The sequence below is a fragment of the Elephas maximus genome, chromosome 7 (genome assembly GCF_024166365.1).
Source record: "Elephas maximus indicus isolate mEleMax1 chromosome 7, mEleMax1 primary haplotype, whole genome shotgun sequence".
Taxonomy (NCBI): domain Eukaryota; kingdom Metazoa; phylum Chordata; class Mammalia; order Proboscidea; family Elephantidae; genus Elephas; species Elephas maximus.
Window position 1 is genome coordinate 54,046,864 of NC_064825.1, and position 20,636 is coordinate 54,067,499.

At 45.1% G+C, this 20,636-nt stretch overlaps 1 protein-coding gene across 1 annotated transcript; it reads right to left on the reverse strand.

The window, feature by feature from the left end:
• Nucleotides 1-9,780: 9,780 nt before the first annotated feature.
• LOC126079917 (E3 ubiquitin-protein ligase TRIM21-like) lies at nucleotides 9,781-19,916 on the reverse strand. The gene is made up of 7 exons (XM_049891272.1): nucleotides 19,907-19,916; nucleotides 17,369-17,814; nucleotides 16,782-16,877; nucleotides 15,474-15,704; nucleotides 12,583-12,605; nucleotides 11,832-11,932; nucleotides 9,781-11,495 (listed from the first exon to the last, which is right to left on the reverse strand). The coding sequence occupies exons 1-7, from the start codon at nucleotides 19,914-19,916 to the stop codon at nucleotides 10,948-10,950; spliced, it is 1,455 nt and encodes a 484-aa protein (XP_049747229.1). The 3' UTR covers nucleotides 9,781-10,947.
• Nucleotides 19,917-20,636: the final 720 nt, after the last annotated feature.

The following is a 20,636-nucleotide window of genomic DNA, read 5'->3' on the forward strand; positions in this document are numbered from 1 at the left end:
ATATTACATAGATAGACATTATTGCTGAATTGTTTGTCTCCCTCCAAGTAGGCCATAGGTCCTCAAGAAGCCATGCCTGGAACATATGGTGTGTGCTCAGTAACCAAAACCCATGGTCCGTGAGTTGATTCAAGACTCATAGTGACCCTACAGGACACAGTAGACTGCCCCATAGGGTTTCCATGACTGTAAAGTTTTACAGAAGCAGATCCCACATCTTTCTCCAGTGGGGTGGGCTGGCGAGTTCGAACTGCTGACCTTTCAATTAACAGCCATTGCTTAACCACTGCATAGCCAGGGATAGAGGAGGTGGGTAAAATTCAGTGAAATTGGGTAATCAATTCAGTTACCATTTTTCCTTCTGAGATGCACTGTATATCACATTCTGGTGGTCAAAGTGGAAACTGGAGTGTAATTCACAGCTTTTAGCTTAGTAACTATTTGAAACTAAGATCTATGGCATTCTAGAGCTGGAAGGATTATCTAATTCGTGTAATCATCTAATTACAGACTATCTAATTTGACGTCTCCTAAACTTTAGTCTTAAGGATGATGGAACTGCTAATTTCACTGAGATCACATAGCTAGTAAACAGAACGGCAAGTAATTTTAACTCATTTTCTTGGCTTCCTAGCCAGGATTCTTTTCACAACTCCATGCAATGGAGAATGATCTGTTACTCCTTCCACTACTTCAACCCCATTCAGCTTCTTGGAGACAGAAAGGAGAGGACCACCAAATGCTATATACCTCAATGCACAGGAGACCTCCCCTGGGCATGGCAACCCCTAACCACACTCTTACCAACCACTCACTCTTCATTCTGCTGGGCATCCGTGGCCTGGAAGATGAGCACACATGGGTCTCTCTCCCCTTCTTTATCTCCTACCTTTTTGCTCTCCTTGGGAATAGCCTCCTCGTCCTCACTGTATTCATTGAGCACAGTCTCCATGAACCCAAGTACCTCTTCCTCTGCATGATGGCTACAGTTGACTTCATCCTGTCCACTACCACTGTGCCCAAGGCCCTGGTCATATTCTAGTTCCATGTAAGGGAGATCTCCCTTGATGGCTGTGTTACCCAAATCTTCTTCATTCGTACCACCTTCATCACAGAATCAGGGGTTGTGTTAGCAATGACAGCTGACCACTTTGTGGCCATCTACGACCCACTGCACTATACCACAGTGCTCAGTTGTGTTGAAATCATTTTAGAGTTGGCTTGGCTGTGGTCCTGAGAAGCTGTGTTCCTGGTGAAGCTCCTGCCTTTTTGCCATAGCAACGTGAATGTGCTGCTGCATACTTGCTGTGAGCACACAGATGTTGCCATGTTCGCCTCTGCTGATATTCATGTCAATGTTTGGTATGACTTGTCTGTCTTTCTCTCTACTATGGTGCTAAATGCCTTGCTGATCAGAGTTTCCTACATCCTCATCCACTATGCTATCTTCTGCCTCCCTTCGCAAGGAGTTTGGCAAAAGTCTCTGGGCACATGTGGCTCCCATCTTGAGTCATTTCTGTGTTCTACTTGCCTGGGCATTTTTACCATAATTCCCAGTGTGATTGTTAAGGCTGTGTGTCAGCTTGGTTGGACCATGATTCTCAGTGGTTTGGGAGTTATGATGTAGTCTGGCAGCTATGTAATGATGTAATCACCTCCATAATGAGATCTGATATAATGTAATTACCTGTATGATGAAATCTGCTGTGAGTAGCCAATCAGTTGAAGGGGAATTTTCTTGGGGATATGGTCTGCATCCAATATGTATGGACTTTTTGGCAAACCTCGCTGGATTTTCTCTCCTCTGAACCCTCCATTTGGCTTGTCATCATCTGACCTCTGGTTCTTGGGACTTGAGCCAGAAATCTGCCATCTGATCTACTGATCTTGGGTTCATCAGCCCTTGCAGCTACATGAGTCAGGAGAAGCCTCCACCCTGATGGCTGACTCATAGACCTTGGACTTTCCAGTCTCTACAACTGTGTGAGCCATTTCCTTGATATAAATCTCTCTCTCTCTCACTATATATATACGTATGCTTCACTGGTTTTGTCTCTCTAGAGAACCCAGTCTAAGATATTTGGAACTTAGAGTGGTTGCAGAGAAGCAAAATTCTAAGGATGAGTTTTCTAAAGTGGTTCTCAAGTTTGGTTAGTCCTAAAGATATTGATGTCTCTGCTTCCAGTAGTAAAGAGGGCACTGCTAATCCATGGCATGAGGTGGCAATAGAAATATGCAAAAAATCACCACCAATAGATTAAGTACTATTGAGAGGTGAAAATCTGGGAGATGATATGTTTGAAGCTTTTCAACAATTTTGTCAGAATGAGAAGTATAAAGAAGCAAGTTGGTTAGTCCTACTTTCACCAGAGAAAGTGGTGAAAGAAAGAGATGAGCTCAGGGCTTCAGAGTCACAGCTCAAGTTCCAAATAAATGACCTTAAAGTTGCCACTTGTGCCCTGAAAGAAAGCTTTCATTCTTGCAGTAAGAGAGCTGATATTGCCAAAAAGCAAACCCAGAGTTTTATCATAAGAGTGGCTAAAATACAATGCCAACTGAATTCCCAACGTCGAGTGGTGACAGAAGTTAAAGTGAGGACATTGATTGGAAAGAAATGGGGACCTGAAAAACTTGGGATGGTAATCTATAGGCAGATAATCAGGAAGCTAGGAACACTGAGTCCCTAAATTCCTTTGAATTACTCCTGCCAACAAAACCATTAGCCTTCCACCCCCATTTGATGAGATTAACCCAGCTGTGTATGAAGGGCCTTTGTCTATGATATTGCCTGGAGCAGCCTCTGAGTCACCCCGTGGGGAAGCACTGCCAGAGGCAGATGCATTACAAGACATCACTGAATGTTCTCAAAACGCATCCTACCACCCATTTTTGCTTCTAGGCCTATAACTAGACTTAAATCCAAGAGAGCCCCAAAAGGTGAAGTAAAAAGTGTGATCCAGGAGAAGGTACACTGCACTCCAGAAGAACTGCTTGACTTTTCTAACATGTACAAACATATATGTGGGAATTGCTATTAAGGGTGTGGGATAATGGTATAAGGAATACACAGTTGGATCAGTCTGAGTTTATTGACACGGGCTCACTAAGCACAGATTCTTCATTCAGTGTTTCAGCTCTCAAGTTCAGGTAAGGATCTAGTAGTTTATTTGGTTGGGTCACTGAAGCATGGATTATGCAGCGGCCTACAATAAATCAAGCTGGAGCACCAGGCCTGCCTTGGTATGCTGTAGAAGAAGGTATCCAAAGGCTTAGGGAAACTGTCGTGTTAGAGGTTAGATCCATAGACCCACACATGGAGTGCCCAGAGGACTCACCTTTTACCACATGGTGAGGAACAAATTTGTGAAGGGAGCCCTAGTATCCTTGAAGACTGCTGTGATTGCTATTTTATGCAAGTCAGATTTGACAGAGGGAGTTGCCCCAACCGAATTAAGACATCAAACTACACTGAGGCTGACTGGACGTGGGGGTGGTAGTGGCCAAGTGGTGGCAGTCAATCAACAAAGACAAGTTGGGTGTGGTTACCATAATGGATAGTGGAGTCAAAGCAGTAATCAAAATAGTCTGGTATAGACTTATGGTGTTGGCTACTTAGTCATGGTGTCCCTAGGACTGAAGTAGATGGGAAGTCTACTAAATAATTACTTGATCTGTACAAGCAGAAGAATTCTTCGACATGCAAATGGCAGTCTAACTGGAATCGCCAGAATAGAGAGTGACAGCCCCTCAGTCAGTTCCCAGCCTTGAGCCAGTTTACAGACCCACATCCCCTTGAATGAAAGGGAGACCAGGTTCCTTTGAGGAAGGGCTCTACTACACTGTCAAAAATTTATACCATTAATCTTTCTCTCAGACTTCCCCAAAGGAATCTACTGCATTTTACGAGAGTGTCTGTTCACTGGTGAAAAGTAAACAATCAGACTTTTGAGGATTACTGGATACTGGCTCCGAACTGACATTAATTCCAGAAGACCCAAAATGGCACTGGGGCCCACCAGTCAGAATGGGGACATATGGAGGTCAGGCTATTGAAGGAATCCTGGCTCGGTTTTGTCTCACAGTGGATCCAGTGGGTCTCTGAACTCATCATGTAGTGATTTCCCCAGTTCCAGAATGCATAATTGGAACAGATATACTCAGCAACTGGTAGAACCCCAACATTGGGATCCTGACAAGTGGAGTAAGGGCTATTACAGTAGGAAAAGCCAAGCGGAAGCCATTAGATGTCCCTACCTAGGAAAAGAGTAAACCAAAAGCAATACCACATTCCCGGTGGGAACTCAGAGATTACTCCCACCATCAAGGACTTGAAGGATGCAGGGGTGGTGATACCCACCACATCCGCACTCAGCTCACCTATTTGGCCTGTGCAAAAAAACAGATGGATCTTGGAGAATGACAGTGGATTATTGCAAACTTAACCAGGTGGTGACTCCAACTGCAGATGCTGTTCCAGATGTAGTTGCATTGCTTGAGTATATTCATACATCTCCTGGTACCTGGGATGCAGCTGTTATCTGGCTAATGCCTTTTTCTCCATATCTGTTTCAAAAGACCACCGGAAGCAGTTTGCTTCAGCTGGCAAGGCCGACCACACACCTTCACTATTCTATGGCATAATTTAGTTCGCAGGGAACTTGATCACTGTTCCCTTCTACAAGGCGTCACACTGGTCTATTACATTGATGACATTATGCTCACTGGACTTCCTGAGGAAGAAGTGTCAATGACTCTTGACTTATTGGTAAAATATTTGCATGCTAGATGGTAGGAAATTAATCCCACAGTAATTCAGGCACCTTCCATCTCCGTGACATTTCTAGGAATCTAAAGGTGTTTTTTTTTTTTTTAAGGGTGTGGGGCATGGTAAGGTATTCCTTCTAAAGGATAAGTTGTTACATCTGGCCCCTCCTACAACTAAAAAGGGAGCACAACTTCTGGTGGGCTTCTTCAGATTTTGGAGGCCACATATCCCTCATTTGGGTGTGGTACTCTGGCCTATTTACTAAGTGACTTGAAAAGCTGCTAGTTTTGAGTGGAGCCCAGAATGAGAAGGCTCTCCAACAGGTTCTGGCTGCTATGCAAGCTGCTCTGCCACTTGGGTCATATGATATGGCTGATTCAATGGCTCTGGAAATATCAGTGGCAGATGGAGATGCTGTTTGGATTCTTAGGCAGGCCTCTATTGGTAAATCACAGCACAGACCCTTAGGATTTTGGAGAAAAGCCCTGCGATCCTTTGCAGATAAGCACTCTCCTTTTGAGAAATAGCTTTTGGCTTGTTCCTGAGCCTTAGTAGAGACTGAACGCTTAATCACGGGGCCACCAAGTCACTATGTGGCCTGAGCTGTCCATCATGAGCTGGGTGTTGTCTGATCCACAGAGCCATAAAGTCAGATGTGCACAGCAGCACTCCATCATTAAATGGAAGTGGTATATACAAGATCAAGAACCAATGGTACTGAAGGAAGAAGTCCAAGCTTGAAGGCATTGGTGAAAAATAAGGCTTCAGGAATTCAGGGAATACCATCTGAGATGTTTCAAGAAACGGATGCAGCGCTGGAGGCTCTCACTCATCTATGAAGGACTGTGGTGAAGGGAAATCTCTTGTTGGGCAGAACTGTTAGCAGTGCATCCGGTTGTTCACTTTGCTTAGAAGGAGAAATGGCCAGATGTGCAACTGTATACTGATTCATGGGCTATTGCCAAGGGTTTGGCTGGATGGTCAGAGACTTGGAAGGAACGTGATTGGAAAATTGGTGACAAGGAAGTATGGGTGCGTGTACAACCCTCTCAGAATGGGCCAAAGAAGTGAAGATATTTGTGCCTCATGTGAATGCTCACCAAAACGTGACCTCAGCAGAGGAGGATTTTAACAATCAAGTGGATAGAGTGATGCATTCTGTACAAACCAGTCATCATCTTTCCCCAGCCATTCCTGTCATTGCCCAATGGTCTCATGAACAAAGTGGCCATGGTGGCAAGGATAGAAGTTATGCATGGGCTCAGCAATATGGACTTCCACTCACCAAGGCCAACTTGGCTACAGTTACTTCTGACTGTCCAATCTGCCAGCAGCAGAGACCACCACTGAGCCCTGATATGGCACCATTCCTAGAGGTGGTCAGCCAGCAAGCAACCTGGTGGCAAGTTGATTACACTGGACGGCTTCCAACATGGAAAGCACAGTGTTTTGTTCTTATTGGAATAGACACCTACTCTGGATATGGATTTGCCTTCCCTGAACACAATGCTTCTGCCAAAAGTACCATCCGTGGACTTAAAGAATGCCTTATCCACCATCATGGAACTACACACATCATCACCTCAGATCAAGTGACTCATTGCACAGCAAATGAAGTGCAGCAATGGGCTCATTATCTTGGAATTCACTGGTCTTACCGTGTTCCCCATCATCCTGAAGCTGCTGGCTTGATAGAATAATAGAATGGCCCTCTAAAGATACAATTACGGTGCCAACTAGGTGGCAATACCTTGCAGATTTCGGGCAATGTTCTCCAGGAGGCTGTATATGCTCTAAAACAGTGTCCAATACACGCTGCTGTTTCTCATAGCCAGGATTCATGGGTCCATATACAGTGCTTTTTCTCCCATAGCCAGGACTCATGGGTCCAGGAATCAAGGGGTGGAAATGGGAATGGCACCACTCATTATTATCCCTAGTGAGCTACTCACAAAATTTTTGCTCCCTGTTCCCACAACCCTATGCTCTGCAGGTCTAGAGGTCTTAGTTCCAAAGGAAGGAATGCTCCCACCTGGAGACACATCACTGATCCCATTGAACTGGAAGCTAAGAATGCCACCCTGCCAATTTGGGCTTCTGATGCCTCTGAATCAACAGGCAAAGAAGGACGTTACCATATTGGCTGCTGTGGTTGATCCTGATTACCAAAAGAAAATCAGATTGATATTACATAATGGAGGTAAGGAAGAGTATGTCTGCAACGCAGGAGGTCCCCTCGGCATCCCTTACTACTATCATGCCCTGTGATTAAAGTCACTGGAAAACTACAGCAGCCCAATGCCTTCAAGACTATTAATGGCCCGGGCCCTTCAGGAACGAAGGTTTGGGTCACCCCACCAGGCTAAGAACCATGACCAGCTGAGATGCTTGCTGAGGGTAAGGGGAATATGGAATGGGTGGTGGAAGAAGGTAGTTCTAAACAGTTAGGACCATGTGAGCAGTTACAGAAAAGAGGACTGTAATTGTTAAGAGTATTTCTTTTTGCATGTTTGCATCAAATATTTTTTTATTCTTCACTTATATAAGATGTAATCGGCTAGTATGTCTTCGGTTGTATGAGTGTTAGTTGTGTCTTATTAGGCACAAGCATAACTTTATAATTTCCTTTATGTAGAGATTATGTATAGTTTAAGGAGATGTGCACAGGTGCCAAGTGCTTAAGGTTGTGTGTCAGTTTGGCTCACCATGACTCTCGGTGGTTTGGCAGTTATGATATAGGCTGGTAGCTATGCAATGATGTAATCACCTCCGTGATGAGATCTGATTTAATGTAATCATCTTCAGGATGAAATCTGCTGTGAGCAGCCAATCAGTTGGAGGGGAATTTCCTTAGGGGTGTGGTCTGTATCCAATATATGTGGACTTTCTGGCAAGCTTTGCTGGCTTTTCCTCTGCTCTGGATCCTGCATTTGGTTTGTCATCATCTGACCTCTGGTTCTTGGGGCTTGAGCCAGCAGCCTGCCATCTTACCTGCTGATCTTGGGTTTATCAGCCCCTGCAGCTATGTGAGTCCAGAGGAGCCTCCAGCTTTACACCTGACCCAGACACTTGGAACTTGCCAGCCTCTACAGCCATGTGAGCCATTTCCTCGATATAAATCTCTCTCTATATATATCTGTATCTGTCTACCCAGCCTAAGGCACCCAGCGATTTGGGCACCATGTTCCTCTCCATACACATATCCTGCTGGCCAGTGTCTGCATGTTAGCCCCTCCCCTGCTGAACTGCATCATTTACAGGGTCAAGACTAGGCAGATTCGAGAATGTGTGGTAAGTGCTTTGTCTTCCCAGTGGAAACAATGCTCAGTTTGTGTAACTGATTGGGTGGTATGTTTACCAATATAGGGCTTCGCATTTATCTACTTTGTGGATACTTATTATGTAAAAGTTCCATTGATTTGAACAAAGTGACTTGAATTTGAAGACAAGAAAATTAACAGCCAGATTATCATATGAGTTTGGAAAAGTTGGTGTTTAAGAAAGAGAATGGGCTTTTGGATCACAATTAGATTTGAATCCTCATGCATTAATAATGCTGTGTTTAGCCTTAGGAAAGTTACTCGTTTTCTCAGCAACTGTGATGGTTAAGGTTGTGTGTCAACTTGGCTGGGCCATGATTCTCAGTGTTTGTTAGTTATGATGTAGTTTGGCAGTTGTATAATGATGTCATCGCCTCCATGATGAGATCGGCTATGAGCAGCCAGTAAGTTGAAAGCGAGTTTCCTTGGGGTTGTGGCCTGCATCCAATATATATGGACTTTCTGGCAAAGTTCACTGGCTTTTGCTTGCTCTGGATTCTGCTTGTCATCATCTGACCTCTGGTTCTTGGGCCTTGATTCAGCAGCTTGCTGTATGGCCTGCCGATCTTAGATTCATCAGCCTCCACAGCTGTGAGCCAGCAGCCTGCTGTCTGGCCTGTCGATCTTGGGTTCATCAGCCCCAGCAACTATGTGAGTCAGAAGCCTCACAGTTGGGACTTTCCAGCCTCTACAACCACGTGGGCCGTTTCCTTGATATAAATCTTTCTTTCCTTCTCTCACTCACTATATATGTATATGCATAAAAAAAATTTTTTTTACACGTGTATATATATACTATATACACATGCATACATACATGTGCATGTATGTATATACACTTCCCTCCTTTCGCTTCTCTGGAGAATCTAGCCTAAGACAGCAACTCTTATTTCATTTGTAAAATGGGAAAAACACTACTCACTGACGTATGCCCAATAGGTAACCTAAGCACAAGCTTAGGGTACCAGAAAAAGAGGGACATGAAAACTAAGCTAAACCAAATCAAACAATGAGAAAACTACCCCTACAATGTACTTATCTAGAGAATTTCAATTAGAATATTTTAAAATAATCTACTTTAATTATATATATTGTCTGACATTTTGAAAAATAAAATTTCATTTGAAGTATACATGAAGAAGACACCCTATCTTTAAATTTCCTGATTATGCCTGACTGTATCATCATAAAGATATGATAGAACTAAATGAAATAAAGCTTAAAAAGGATCTTTAATATGTATGAGACAGAGTGAGCAGTAAATAAATTTTTAAGTTCTCATCTCTTTCTGCCTTAGCTTATCTTTAAAATTTTGGTGTAATAAACTTTGCCTCTCCTAATTCAAAAAGAAGTTGTAGAATCAAGGAGATCAAGAAAGGCAACAGATTATATTTGCATCTTAAAGGACTGTATTAATCAAAATTGTAATTGGTGCTGGTAGTGTCTTCTATCTCAAGAAAATTTGTTGTGAGACATGGAGGCGGGTATCTGTGTCACTTGTTAGTGATTATTGGTGGGGGTGATAGTTGAGATACTGTGAAATCTCTCTGCTCGATTCCTTTTGGTGGGGACCAAGGGGATGGCAGTGTGTTATCTGTGTGATTCCCAAGTATCAGGGTAACCCAATATACCAAGGCATTCAGATTTTGAGAAATCAGATTATTTAAGTTTATTTATCATTATGATAGCCTCCTCCAACCAGTATAGCAATTGAAGGTCACAAACCGTTATTTACATTGGCTAACCCCAAGATAGAGACACAGAAGCAGAAAAACTGATGATATTCAAACAGAAATGTATGATGTTGCAACCAACAGCACCGTGTAAACCTAATTCTAGAAGTAAAATCATTATGAGTCCAAGAAGATCCTGAGGGGGAGCAGGTAGCAGTGGAAGGTACCCAGGGCAAGACGCAGGGTTCTCACCATCTGCTGAATGACTGGAATGGCTTCACTTACAAGGTCAAAGATTCAGGTTTCCTCCAAAGGCTTGGCCTTCTCTGCTTTCCAGGGACTATATGCACTTGAAGAGTAGGTTTTCCTGAAAGACTTTTAAGAGGATGAGAGCCTTGCCATGACTCATCTTGCCTGATACAACTAAATTCCTATTAGCACTGATCTGTTCACATGTGCAGGATGCCATAATTCTGGTGGCTACGAAGAGAAGTCATTCCTGAGACTTTTCCATGCTTTCAAATAATTATTTCACAAAATTTAATACAATCGTTACCAGCTATGGTGTTATATTCTATGGTTCCCTGTAGACTCAGGGAAACGATATGCCTGAACCTATGGATTCTTTCTAATATCTTCCCTTATAAGGTACACAATCTCTGGGTAATGACCCATGGCTATTTTTCTATAGGCAATGTGGAGCCACTTATGATCAGGTGCGTGTCTGTTGGAAAGATAATCCTAGATGTAGATGAGAAACGAGGTCTGAATGGGATAGACTGAGGCATAATTCCCTCAGGAAGCCTTTTGGTAAAGCAAGAAAGATAGGACAGAGATCTGACCAAAGGCAATGGCTGTAGGGATGAAGAGAAGAAAATAAAATTTAAGTCACATAAACAAGGTGGAAACATGTTTTTGGTTGATCCAGATGAGTTTGGACCAAATAGAAGTAGTTGGCCTCCTTGGAGGGAATCATATGCAATCTAGGGCAGGAATATTGCTGTTGAAAGCCACTGGGCCTTGACTTTCAGTGACTTCCCTGTCAAGGCCTGCTTGCTGGGATGCTGACACTTCTGCAGAGGCAGAGGTGGCTCAGTTAATGGAAAGAGGCAGCGGCAGTAACTGGGAAGGGTATCAACAGGGAGCAGGTAGCACTGTCCAGAAGAGACCAATGGTCAGTGGACCCCTACTATCCCAGCTTCAGTGGACACAGGGTCAGAGGGGCCGTGTTTCTTCCTCCGTCACTGAAACCAGTATTGAAGAAGGGCCGCAGAGGCCCAACAAAGGCACATTCAGAGAAAGTGTAGATAAGGGAGCCATGGTCAGTGATGTTGTAGAAGGAGACGGTGTGGTTCTCATAGTCCACGAAGATCCCAACTTGGCGAGGAGGCACCTTAAGGTAGAGGGAAGTCTGGGGGGAAGTGCCAGCCTCATATTTTTGTTTGTTCGACAACCAAATTGTCCAGAAGCCATTCTCAGGGCTGAGCATAAATTGTCCCTTCCTCTTGACAGAGTGTCTACAAACTCCCAGATCCCAGGCTTCCTTTCCGGTCACGTCTACCTCCCAGTAAAGCTTTCCAGAGTCGAAGCACTGGGCACCGAGGACCATGGGATAACTATCAAATCTCTCTTCATTTGCAGGCAAGTTCTGGGAGGTGTCTCCAAGCTTCACTATTCTCTTATCCTCAGAAAGGATGAGCCACGGACTGGCTGTGTCTGGATCCAGAGTGACATGTACTGCAGAGAGGGGACCATGGTCAGTCTTGGAGAGTGTGGGGTGGCTGGGGGCAGTGATGGTCAGTGGCCTGTGCATGTGTTAAACTTTGGGATGAGGACGAGGGAGTGACCCTGAGCCTCAGCGTGTGAGGAAACGGCGCCACAGCCAACTCTGGCCCTTGCCTTGACCTTTGAGGGAACCACTTTCACTATCTCCATGCTGCCCCACCTACTCGAACCTGCCATCTCTCCTAGATGCTGCTGTTCTCCCCCACCCTGGGCATCGGCTCCGCATCCACGCTGTACCCTTCAGCTCCCCCTGTGGGCCAGTCCCACAACTCCTAGAGCTTGCCTCACCTCCGTGTGTCTTCCGCATATTCTTCAGCCCTGGAACACAGCACTCATTCCTCAGGTCTGGGGAGGCAACGCCTAGTTCCTTCGGGTTCCAGGCCTCACTCCTGACGGAAAGAGAATTTGAGACCTCCATCTCCAATTTCTATCACATCCTTCTGGAACCCTAACGCCATAACCTTCCTCATGGATGACTGTGGTAATTTAGTTCTACCCAAATTTACAAACATCTTTATTCAGTCCCTGGGGGTTGCGGTTGCTGATTACATGAGCCTCTGCAGCATGCAGATAGTCCCTATCTCCTCTCCAAGCTTGATCACCCTTTAAGCACGTTCTACTGCATTTTACAGGCAAGGCCATCTGACATAGGCTGAATCACTTCTGTAAGGAACTCAAGGAGTCTCGTCCATGCTGTGGATCTTACTCATGGCTCTTGGGGGTTTGTAACTGGTTAAATTCCATTTAAAAAAGGAATCCCAGCAGGCTGTTGACTCAGAGCTTCCCAGAATTTTTCTGCTTGCCACGGCTTCACTTTGTGAAGACAGTACAGTCCAATCACTGTGGGCAACTCACCAACAGGGACGCCCATTAATTAGCCTTTTGAGACTAGAAAATATTTTATGGACGATCAGGTTCTTGAAAATAGGGAAGAGGATGGGGAAAACTTTAGCATACGTTTTTCTAACTCAAGAACCTTTTTCATAGGTGTATGTGCTTCTTGTCACCCCCTGCCCTTACAAAGAAAACCTCTCCTTACCTTTCCGGGATACTTTCAGCCTTCTGAGGAGAAAAGAGACAGAGAGTAAGTTGTGGAGTTACTGGTTCACCACTGAGACTTTGGTCCTAAGGGTGATGTGACACAAACCTGTGGTCCTAGGGCACTACTCTGCCCCATTCTAGGGGCAGAAAGCCATATCTGACCAGCTTCGAGTGTGGGTGGTTGTGGGGTAACCAGGAACCTAGCATGGGTGTGACCTATAGCTACAGGAAAGATCTTCAGTTTAAGGACTCTGACTCAGAAAATGAATGAGAAAGCCCAGATCCAGGGTGGCAGAGGGAAAACGGTCCTGGCTGAAGCCTAGAGAGAATCACAGGGAGAGAATGTCTAAACCAGGATCCCCAGAAACTGCTCTATCTCATTTGTGGGCTTGAGTTGTTTGGGGAAGAAGGGCTGGTTGGTCAAAGCTCTATCCTGTGCTGTACTTAATGCTGCCCCTCATTAGGTAAAATCAAATCATCTGAGAATATTCTGGTGCAGGGAGTTTGGGGCCCTCACATGGGAGTTGGTAGGCTCCTAGGCTGAGTCAAAACTATACCAGAAAGCTCAGTTCAATGTCTGGCAGAAACAAGATTTGGATAATGGGAAGAGAGCGCCTGTCAGGTCAACCAAATCAGATCAGCCTTTTTGCACAAGCCAGAAAGAAATGGCTTCATGACCACATCTGACAGAGAGTGAAAAGGTGTGGGAAAAGAAGAACTGTATACTTACTCCTCACTTAGTGATGATATCGTTATCCAAAATTTTGTATTTACAACAAGAGTAAAAAATCTACTATCCTACTATTTTACCCATTAACGAAGTATGTCTGGCCGTAACAGACACCGAGGTGCGAGAGAGAGTAACGCCAGCTGTGATGGTTCAGGTTATGTGTCAGTTTGCCTGGGCCATCATTTTCAGTGGGTTGGCAGTTATGTAATGATCTAATTTGGCAGTTTTGTAACAATGTAGTCATCCTGCATTTTGTGATCTGATGGTGGTCATCTTCCATTTTTACATAATGCTGATTTTCACATAATGACCTGGTCTTTGGAACCTAACCATGTTGATAAGTGAGAAGTGGGTGTAGAATGTGAGGGCAGAGGGACTTCTGAGATCATCTGGTCCATGGTTTCCCACAGTAAGGTAAACATACGTTGGATGCAAGATGATTTTAAGTAGAATGTTCAATGATGAACTTTTTAAAAATTGTGGGAAAATACTTATAAACAAAGGTTGCCATTTTACCCATTTTTAAATATACAATTCAGAGACATTAATTATATTCACAATGTTGTACAACCTTCAACACTATTTGTTTCCAAACCTTTTCATCACCCCAAACAGAAACTCTGTACCCATTAAGCATTAACTTCCCATATCTGCATAACCATATTCCCCACCCCAGCCTGTGGTATCTATTAATCTACTTTTTATCTCTATGCATTTGCATCTCCTGGGTATTTACTATAAGTGGGATCAGGCACTGATGAATTTTTAAAAAATAGCTATGTATGTATTTTAATCTTAGCTCTACCTCTTACTATTTGGGTGGACTTGGTCAAGTTATTTAGCTTTAGTCTTTCATTAAGACTCTTAATGTCTCTGTGCCTTAGTGTCCTCATCTATGAAATGGGGATAATAGTAGCACCCACCTCATTGCATTGACATAAAGATATGCCTGGCATGTAATATGTGCTATTCAAGAGCTTGCAGTTATTATTATTATTGGTATGAAATAAATTAGAATAAAATATAAGTAACATATCAACAAGGAGCCCTGGTGGTGCAACAGTTAAGCACTTGGCTACTAACCAAAAGCAAACCCATCAAGCAGCTCCATGGACAGCTCACCTGGCAATCTGATTTCATAAAGATTACAGCCATGAAGCCCTATGGGGTGGTTCTACATCACTATGAGTCAAAACTGACTCGATGGCACATGACGACAGTATATCAACACATAATTTCTTGGCTATTATTGTTTAGGACAAATTTCCTTTTAAACTAAACTTAGACTAAAAAAGTGAGACAATTTAAGGAAGAATAATATGTTAAAATCATTTAGGCTGTTCACAGAAGTAGCAGAAAGTATAAAGGTGATACATTTACGGCTAAAGTTTGGAGTATCCATGTTATTTAGTCCACTTCCCACCCACGCTGTTTTACAAATGAAGAAATCAGGTCCAGGAAAGGAAAATGACTTAACCTGGAGTTATGGAGAGAACTGACAGCAGGGCCGGAGCTGGGCTACTGTCTCTTGATTTTCAGTGCAGTGTTTTTAGTTATATCTCATTTATTAAACCCTCCCCAATGGCCAGGCACTCATCTAAGGACCTTAGTGGATACTTTCACAAAAATGCTTTGAAATATATAACATAATACTCATTTCACATATGAGAAATCTGATGCTCAGAAAGATTAAAGGATTCTCTCAAAGTCACTCCCCCAGTACATGTCAGGCACTTACCAAAGATGTCCACTTCTGTTCATTGTTGCATGGAATAAAAACCAAGCTAGCTGTCATCATGTCACTTCTGACTCATAGCAACCCCATGTGTGTCAGAGTAGAAATGGCCTCCATAGGGTTTTCTATGGCTGAGTTTTTTTGGAAGAAGACTGCCAGGCCTTTCTTCTAAGGTGCTTCTCAATGGACTTGAACCTCCACATGTTAATTGTTTGTACCAGCCAGGAACTCTGCCACATGGAATATTCCCTCCTAAGTTTGTACCATTCTATACCTTGAATGAAAACCATCCGTGAATCCCAATTTGGTTCATTTAAGAATATTCCAAGGACCAGGTTTCCATTTGCTCCAATGGTAGACCCAGGGAACTGTTTTTTCTCTAGTTACTCCTTGAATCTCAGAGGTAGCCTCTCCCTGGTCTCACCTGATGCAGTTCCAGTACTGGGCCCCGACTCCTCTTCTCCAGCTCTGAGATCGGCTCCTGCAGGGCCTGGCTTTTCTGGGCCAGTTGGTCCTCAGTCTCCCCCAGGATTCTGGGCTGATCTCTCTCATCCTTCTCAAGTTTCTGCAGCTGCCTCTCTTCTTCTTCAGCCGGGAAGTTTCTCTGCTGCACAAACTCTGCGTGAATCCTTGGTTTTTGTGTCTCAACCTTTGTCTTTAGTGGTAAGGGGAAGAGAGGTATGGTTTTTATCAGAATAACTCAAGGTTCAAGGATGGAGGGTGTTGGTACCTACTTCTATCCTCTGCAGATTCATCACTCTGGTTATGTCTGGGGACACACAAACAGAGAATCTTGCTGGGAGACTAGTGGGTAAGGCATCTGGGACTAAGAGAGGATTGGGATTGGTGGGAGCCCACTGAAGCTGGCCCACAATCATACCTGTATAAGCCTACGACACCCAAGACTTTTCTCAACCTCTCTTTCAAAAGCCAGTCACCTCTCAAATGTATCCCTTGGCCTTCATTTCTCTCTGACTTGTTAAGAGACTAATACCTGACCCCACCCCCAACAAGCTCGCACAGAGAGGCTCACAATATCATTTCTAAGTCACGGGAAAGGGAAGTTTCTGGAATATTCTTTGCCTGCCCTCTTTTGCTGGTAACTGGAGAGTCACTGCTTCCTATTGCAGCCTGGCTCCTCCCTCCCTCACCACAAATCTTCCTCTTCTGGGATTTGTTGTCCATGAGCTCTCTGCACCTCTCTTAATCCCTGACCTGCCCCTCCTCCACTAGTGTGAAACTCCTTCACCAGTGTGAAACAAGCTTTAGTTCTCTGTTATACTTTGGACCAGCGATCTGCACATAGTCAAGCAACCACTTGCTGAAACTGGTTTTCCTACTTCAACCCTTAAGCCCATTCCTCACAGCCTTTGCCATTTCCTACAAGGCATAGTGGTTGGGCTGCTCTCTTGAGATACCTTTGTCCCAGACACCAAGCACTGGTACCGTCATCTGCTGTGATTGAGCTCGGAGGAGCAGGGAGCTTTAGGGTATGGTTTCTTCCACTCTACCCCCTCTCCTATAGACTCTCAATCTTTGTGTTTGATTGGAAGCTCTCTTTCTAGCCTCCTTCATTCTTATTTCCCTTTATCAGGAGACAAGGAGGATGGCTGGTTCTCAGACAGTGAGATATACAAACTCTACAGCTATTCAGATAGGTATAGCTGAGCCCACGAACTTGAATTCTGCCCAGACTTCTGATCTAAGATCCCTTTCCGGATGTGACCCTTGCCTTCCAGGCTGCTCTCTTCTCAGCAATATCGACTTCCAACTTCACAGGTAACTCCTGCTCCCTTCTCAGCTTCTGTAATGCCACCGGGAACTTCTCCTGCAGAGAGAGACAGCAAGTCAATCCCTAACCACACGAAGTAGGGTGGGGTAACATGGGGTGGGGGAATGTCGTCTTGGTTCTTAGAAAAGCTTGGGTGCAGACAAGGTTGGAGCACTGGAGTTTTGAGTGAGGTTGGAATTGATGAATGGGAAGACTTCAGAAAAAGTCTGATGTTTTCTTGTAGACTAGACCCACACTGTTGGGATGGCAGGGGTAGAGGGCGTTCTCACTCCTAATTAACCAGGAAGCCACAAGGAAACATGATCCTTGCCAGATTTTCCCACAGCATATTCCCTACTCTTGGGGAATGAGAAGGTTGTGTTTAGTCTGCAACTCTCCACTTAGATTAGACATGGAGGGAGATTCCCTTTCTTTCCCAGTCCTTCAACTCCAGAGGCCACTCTCTTCTATCTCAAGCTGTGGAGAACAAAGCACTAATCAGGGCCCATCTCCTTTTTACCTGCTCATGCTTTGTGCTAAGGCCTCACCTGGTACTCATGTGCAGCTTCCTCAATAGGGATCCTGGAGTGGTCACGGTGTTTCCGTGACTGGGCACACACCCAGCAAAGTGCTTTTCCATCTTCCTTACAGAACAGGTGAAGTTTCTCTCCATGCACCCTACACTGATCCCACTTCATGGTGCTCTGGTCCATTTGTCCAAGGGTGTCCACCAAGTTGGCTAGCTGCAGGTTAGGCCGGATGTCCCTGAGCAGGAATTTCTGCCCGCACACAGGGCAACTACTGCCGCCATCTTTCCCGACCTCAGAGATGCATTTTTGGCAGAAACTGTGGCCACATTCAATGACCACAGGCTCCACGAAGGGATCCTGGCAGACAGAGCATGTTACCTCCTCCCACATCATTGCCAGGGGCTTCGCTGAGGCCACAGGGGCAGTGTTCCTGTTAAACAGCACCACGGAGATCTTGTGGGGGACTAGTGGGGAGAGGAGGAAAGGAAAGAAGATGGGAAGGGTTGTGTGAGAAAAATAAAATGATTCAAAGGAGGACATGGGGGTGGTGAACAGGAGGGGATAAAAACAAGAAAAAGCAAGAACGTCAATCTGAATAACAAGGGCTTCTCCTCCATAGTCTGGTCAGACAGAGGGGGAAACAGTCTTCAAAAGAGGCAAATATAATTGTCCAGAATCTCAGAGGTAAAACTGTTTAGAACTATGCTTTCATCATGTCCACCCCAGCTTAAATCCTTCAAAGGATCTCCATTACAAGCCAAGGGGAAAATAATCCAACTGCCTGGGAGAAATGACAAAAGGAAGGAGGAAGGAGGAAAGGAAGGAAGGAAGGAAGGGAGGGAGGGAGGGAGGGAGGGAGGGAGGGAGGGAGGGGAAGGAAGGGAAGATGGGATGGAAAAAAAAAAAAAAAATCCTGTGCCCAGCTAGGGGCTAACCCCGTTCAAATACATCAAGTTGTCTGTTGGGGCAGGCATAGTAGCCAATTTGACAGGAAGGGAGGTCCAGGTGGGAGGTACTGAGTCAGAGGGCTGGGCCTGAATATAAGGCTGCGGGGTTTCCAGCTTTCTCACTAGGACCACTTCTACCAATTGCCACTTTGGGAGTCCTTCTGGTGATTTCTTTTTTTAAATGAAGATTTCCCTCAGGGCCAAGGCTTTTTCCATCCATCTTCTCCCATCTCAAGTAATCAATCAGTGATTTTGCTGAAAAGTTAATCATAACAATAAACTAAAGTAGTTGCCTGAATGATAGGGACCTCTTTGTGTCTGAGTAAGAACTGTGTTCCACAGGGCTTTCAATGGCTGGGTTTTTCAGTAGATTGCCAGGCCTTCCAAGGTGCCTCTAAAAGACCCAACCTCTGGATAGACTCAAAACACCAACCTTTCAGACTGAGCCTCTTAACCCTTTGCACCACCTAGGGACAATTCATTCCTCGTTACAATAATGGCAGGAGTCAAATGTAGAGATATATATGTACGCATATACACATGCATATATACATATACATGGGTACATCAATAAACAGATGCAATAATTTGCATAAAGTTACATAGACTAAAATGAAAAAGAGGAAGGAACAGGGAAGAGGAGGAAAAAATTTAGGAGTTTTGCTTTTGAGGGGTAGGCCAGTGGGGGAAGGGAGGCTACAGTGTGCGCTCAGAAGTGTGGCCAGCACTCCCTGGGCTCTTCTCTTGACTACCTGGTTCCTGCCTTCATTTCCTCCAGGGCACTGACCACCTCAGTCCTGGACCAGGATACATCCTAGTCCAACGTCCTGAGCAGCCCTGTCCCTCTCACTTGCAGAGGTGGATTTTTGGAGATAGGAAAAAAACCCAGTGCCGTCGATTGGAGATAGGGAAATTCCGTTTCCAGGTTTGCTGGCCCGCCCCACACTGGGCTCCCCTGGGCCAACCGCCGGGCTACAATCCCGGTTCTCCAAGGTTCGCGCGGCCCTCCTCCCCTGACGGGCGCCGGCAACAGGGCAGCCCGGCTCCCGCCGGCTAACTCTGCAGTCGCTTCAGAGCCCAGCCTCCTTCTAGGCAGAGGCGCCCGCGCGGGAAGACCTGCTGGGTCGACCAAGTCCCGCAAGGGAGAAGGGGTGGAAGGCAATCCTCAAATCTGGGTAAGGGGAGGCTGGGATCCCCCAGCCTGCCAGCTTCACTCACCTCAACAGGGCACTGGAAGGCGAGGGTGGACTCCTGATTCCACAGGCAATCTTCAAATCTGGGTAAGGGGAGGCTGGGATCCCCCAGCCTAGCCAGTTTCACTCATCTCAACAGGGCACTCGAAGGCCGAGGGTGCACTCCTGATTCCACTTTCGATGAGTCAAAAAAAGGGGAGGAGAGTGGGAGGAGAATTGAAGGGAGGGGAGGAGAAATGGGTGTGGAGGGAGAGAAAGAATAGCAGCCCGGAAGGAAGACAAGTGGGAGGGCAAACGGGAAGAGACAAGGAGGAGTTGGGGTGAGAGAGGGATTAGAAGATTCTGAGCCCCTAGACTTGGGCATCTTGGAAGCTGGGGTTGAACGAAAACTCAGCAGCACTTCGTCCTAGGCTCACGCTCTCCCATCATCAAATGTAACGTCTCTCTCCCATTTCCCCCTCCCTGCTCTGCACAGCTGTGGCTCAGAGTCCCCTGTAGTCTCTCCCTCTTAAGTCCTAGATCTGAAATCACTCTCTGTGGTTTATGCGTCGTTTTCAGACCTTCTCCCCTCCGCGGCAGCTGCCCACTCTAGAGGAGTGTGTCATGTCCCGCCCTAATTGCCTGTGGGGACAAAGTCAGCTACTGGGGCATAAGGAAGGAACCGGGCTCTCAGAAAAACGGGTAATTTCTACTACCTTACAAAATTTTTTTTTTTTTTTTTTCTTTTTTACCCTCAGTGAGCATCAGGGACACAGAAACTTCTGTGGATCCCTTGGTTAGAGCCTGGGGAATGGGAAGGTGAGTGGGCTCTGTGGAGAGTGGATCCTGTCATTCTGTTTGGCTGTTTGGTAATAAAAGTGATTAATCTACCAAACCATTACACCTATTTGGCTGCTTGGTAATAAATGTGATGAATCTACCGAACCATTACACCTATTGGGTTGATTCCATTAACATAAACAGTCCCTGAAAGCAGAGTGGAAACAGTGAAAAAAATCAAAGAAAAAAGACACCCTGAATATGACTGTTTCACATCACTGTAGACCCTTTGTTGTTTGTTGCAGGAACTGAGTAAGCCTCTGTTGGAAAGAGAATGGGTATGAGAAGAACATAGGTTTCATAATAAGGCAGACATGGACTCAGTCA

What these genes read in the sequence shown, in the direction of transcription:
- LOC126079917 (XM_049891272.1), bottom strand. An exon ending in AAGCTGCACATGAGTACCAG is followed by an intron (nt 16,878 to 17,368) that starts GTGAGGCCTTAG and finishes CTCTCTCTGCAG; the next exon opens with GAGAAGTTCCCGGTGGCATT. An exon ending in AGAAGAGAGCAGCCTGGAAG is followed by an intron (nt 15,705 to 16,781) that starts GCAAGGGTCACA and finishes TTACCACTAAAG; the next exon opens with ACAAAGGTTGAGACACAAAA.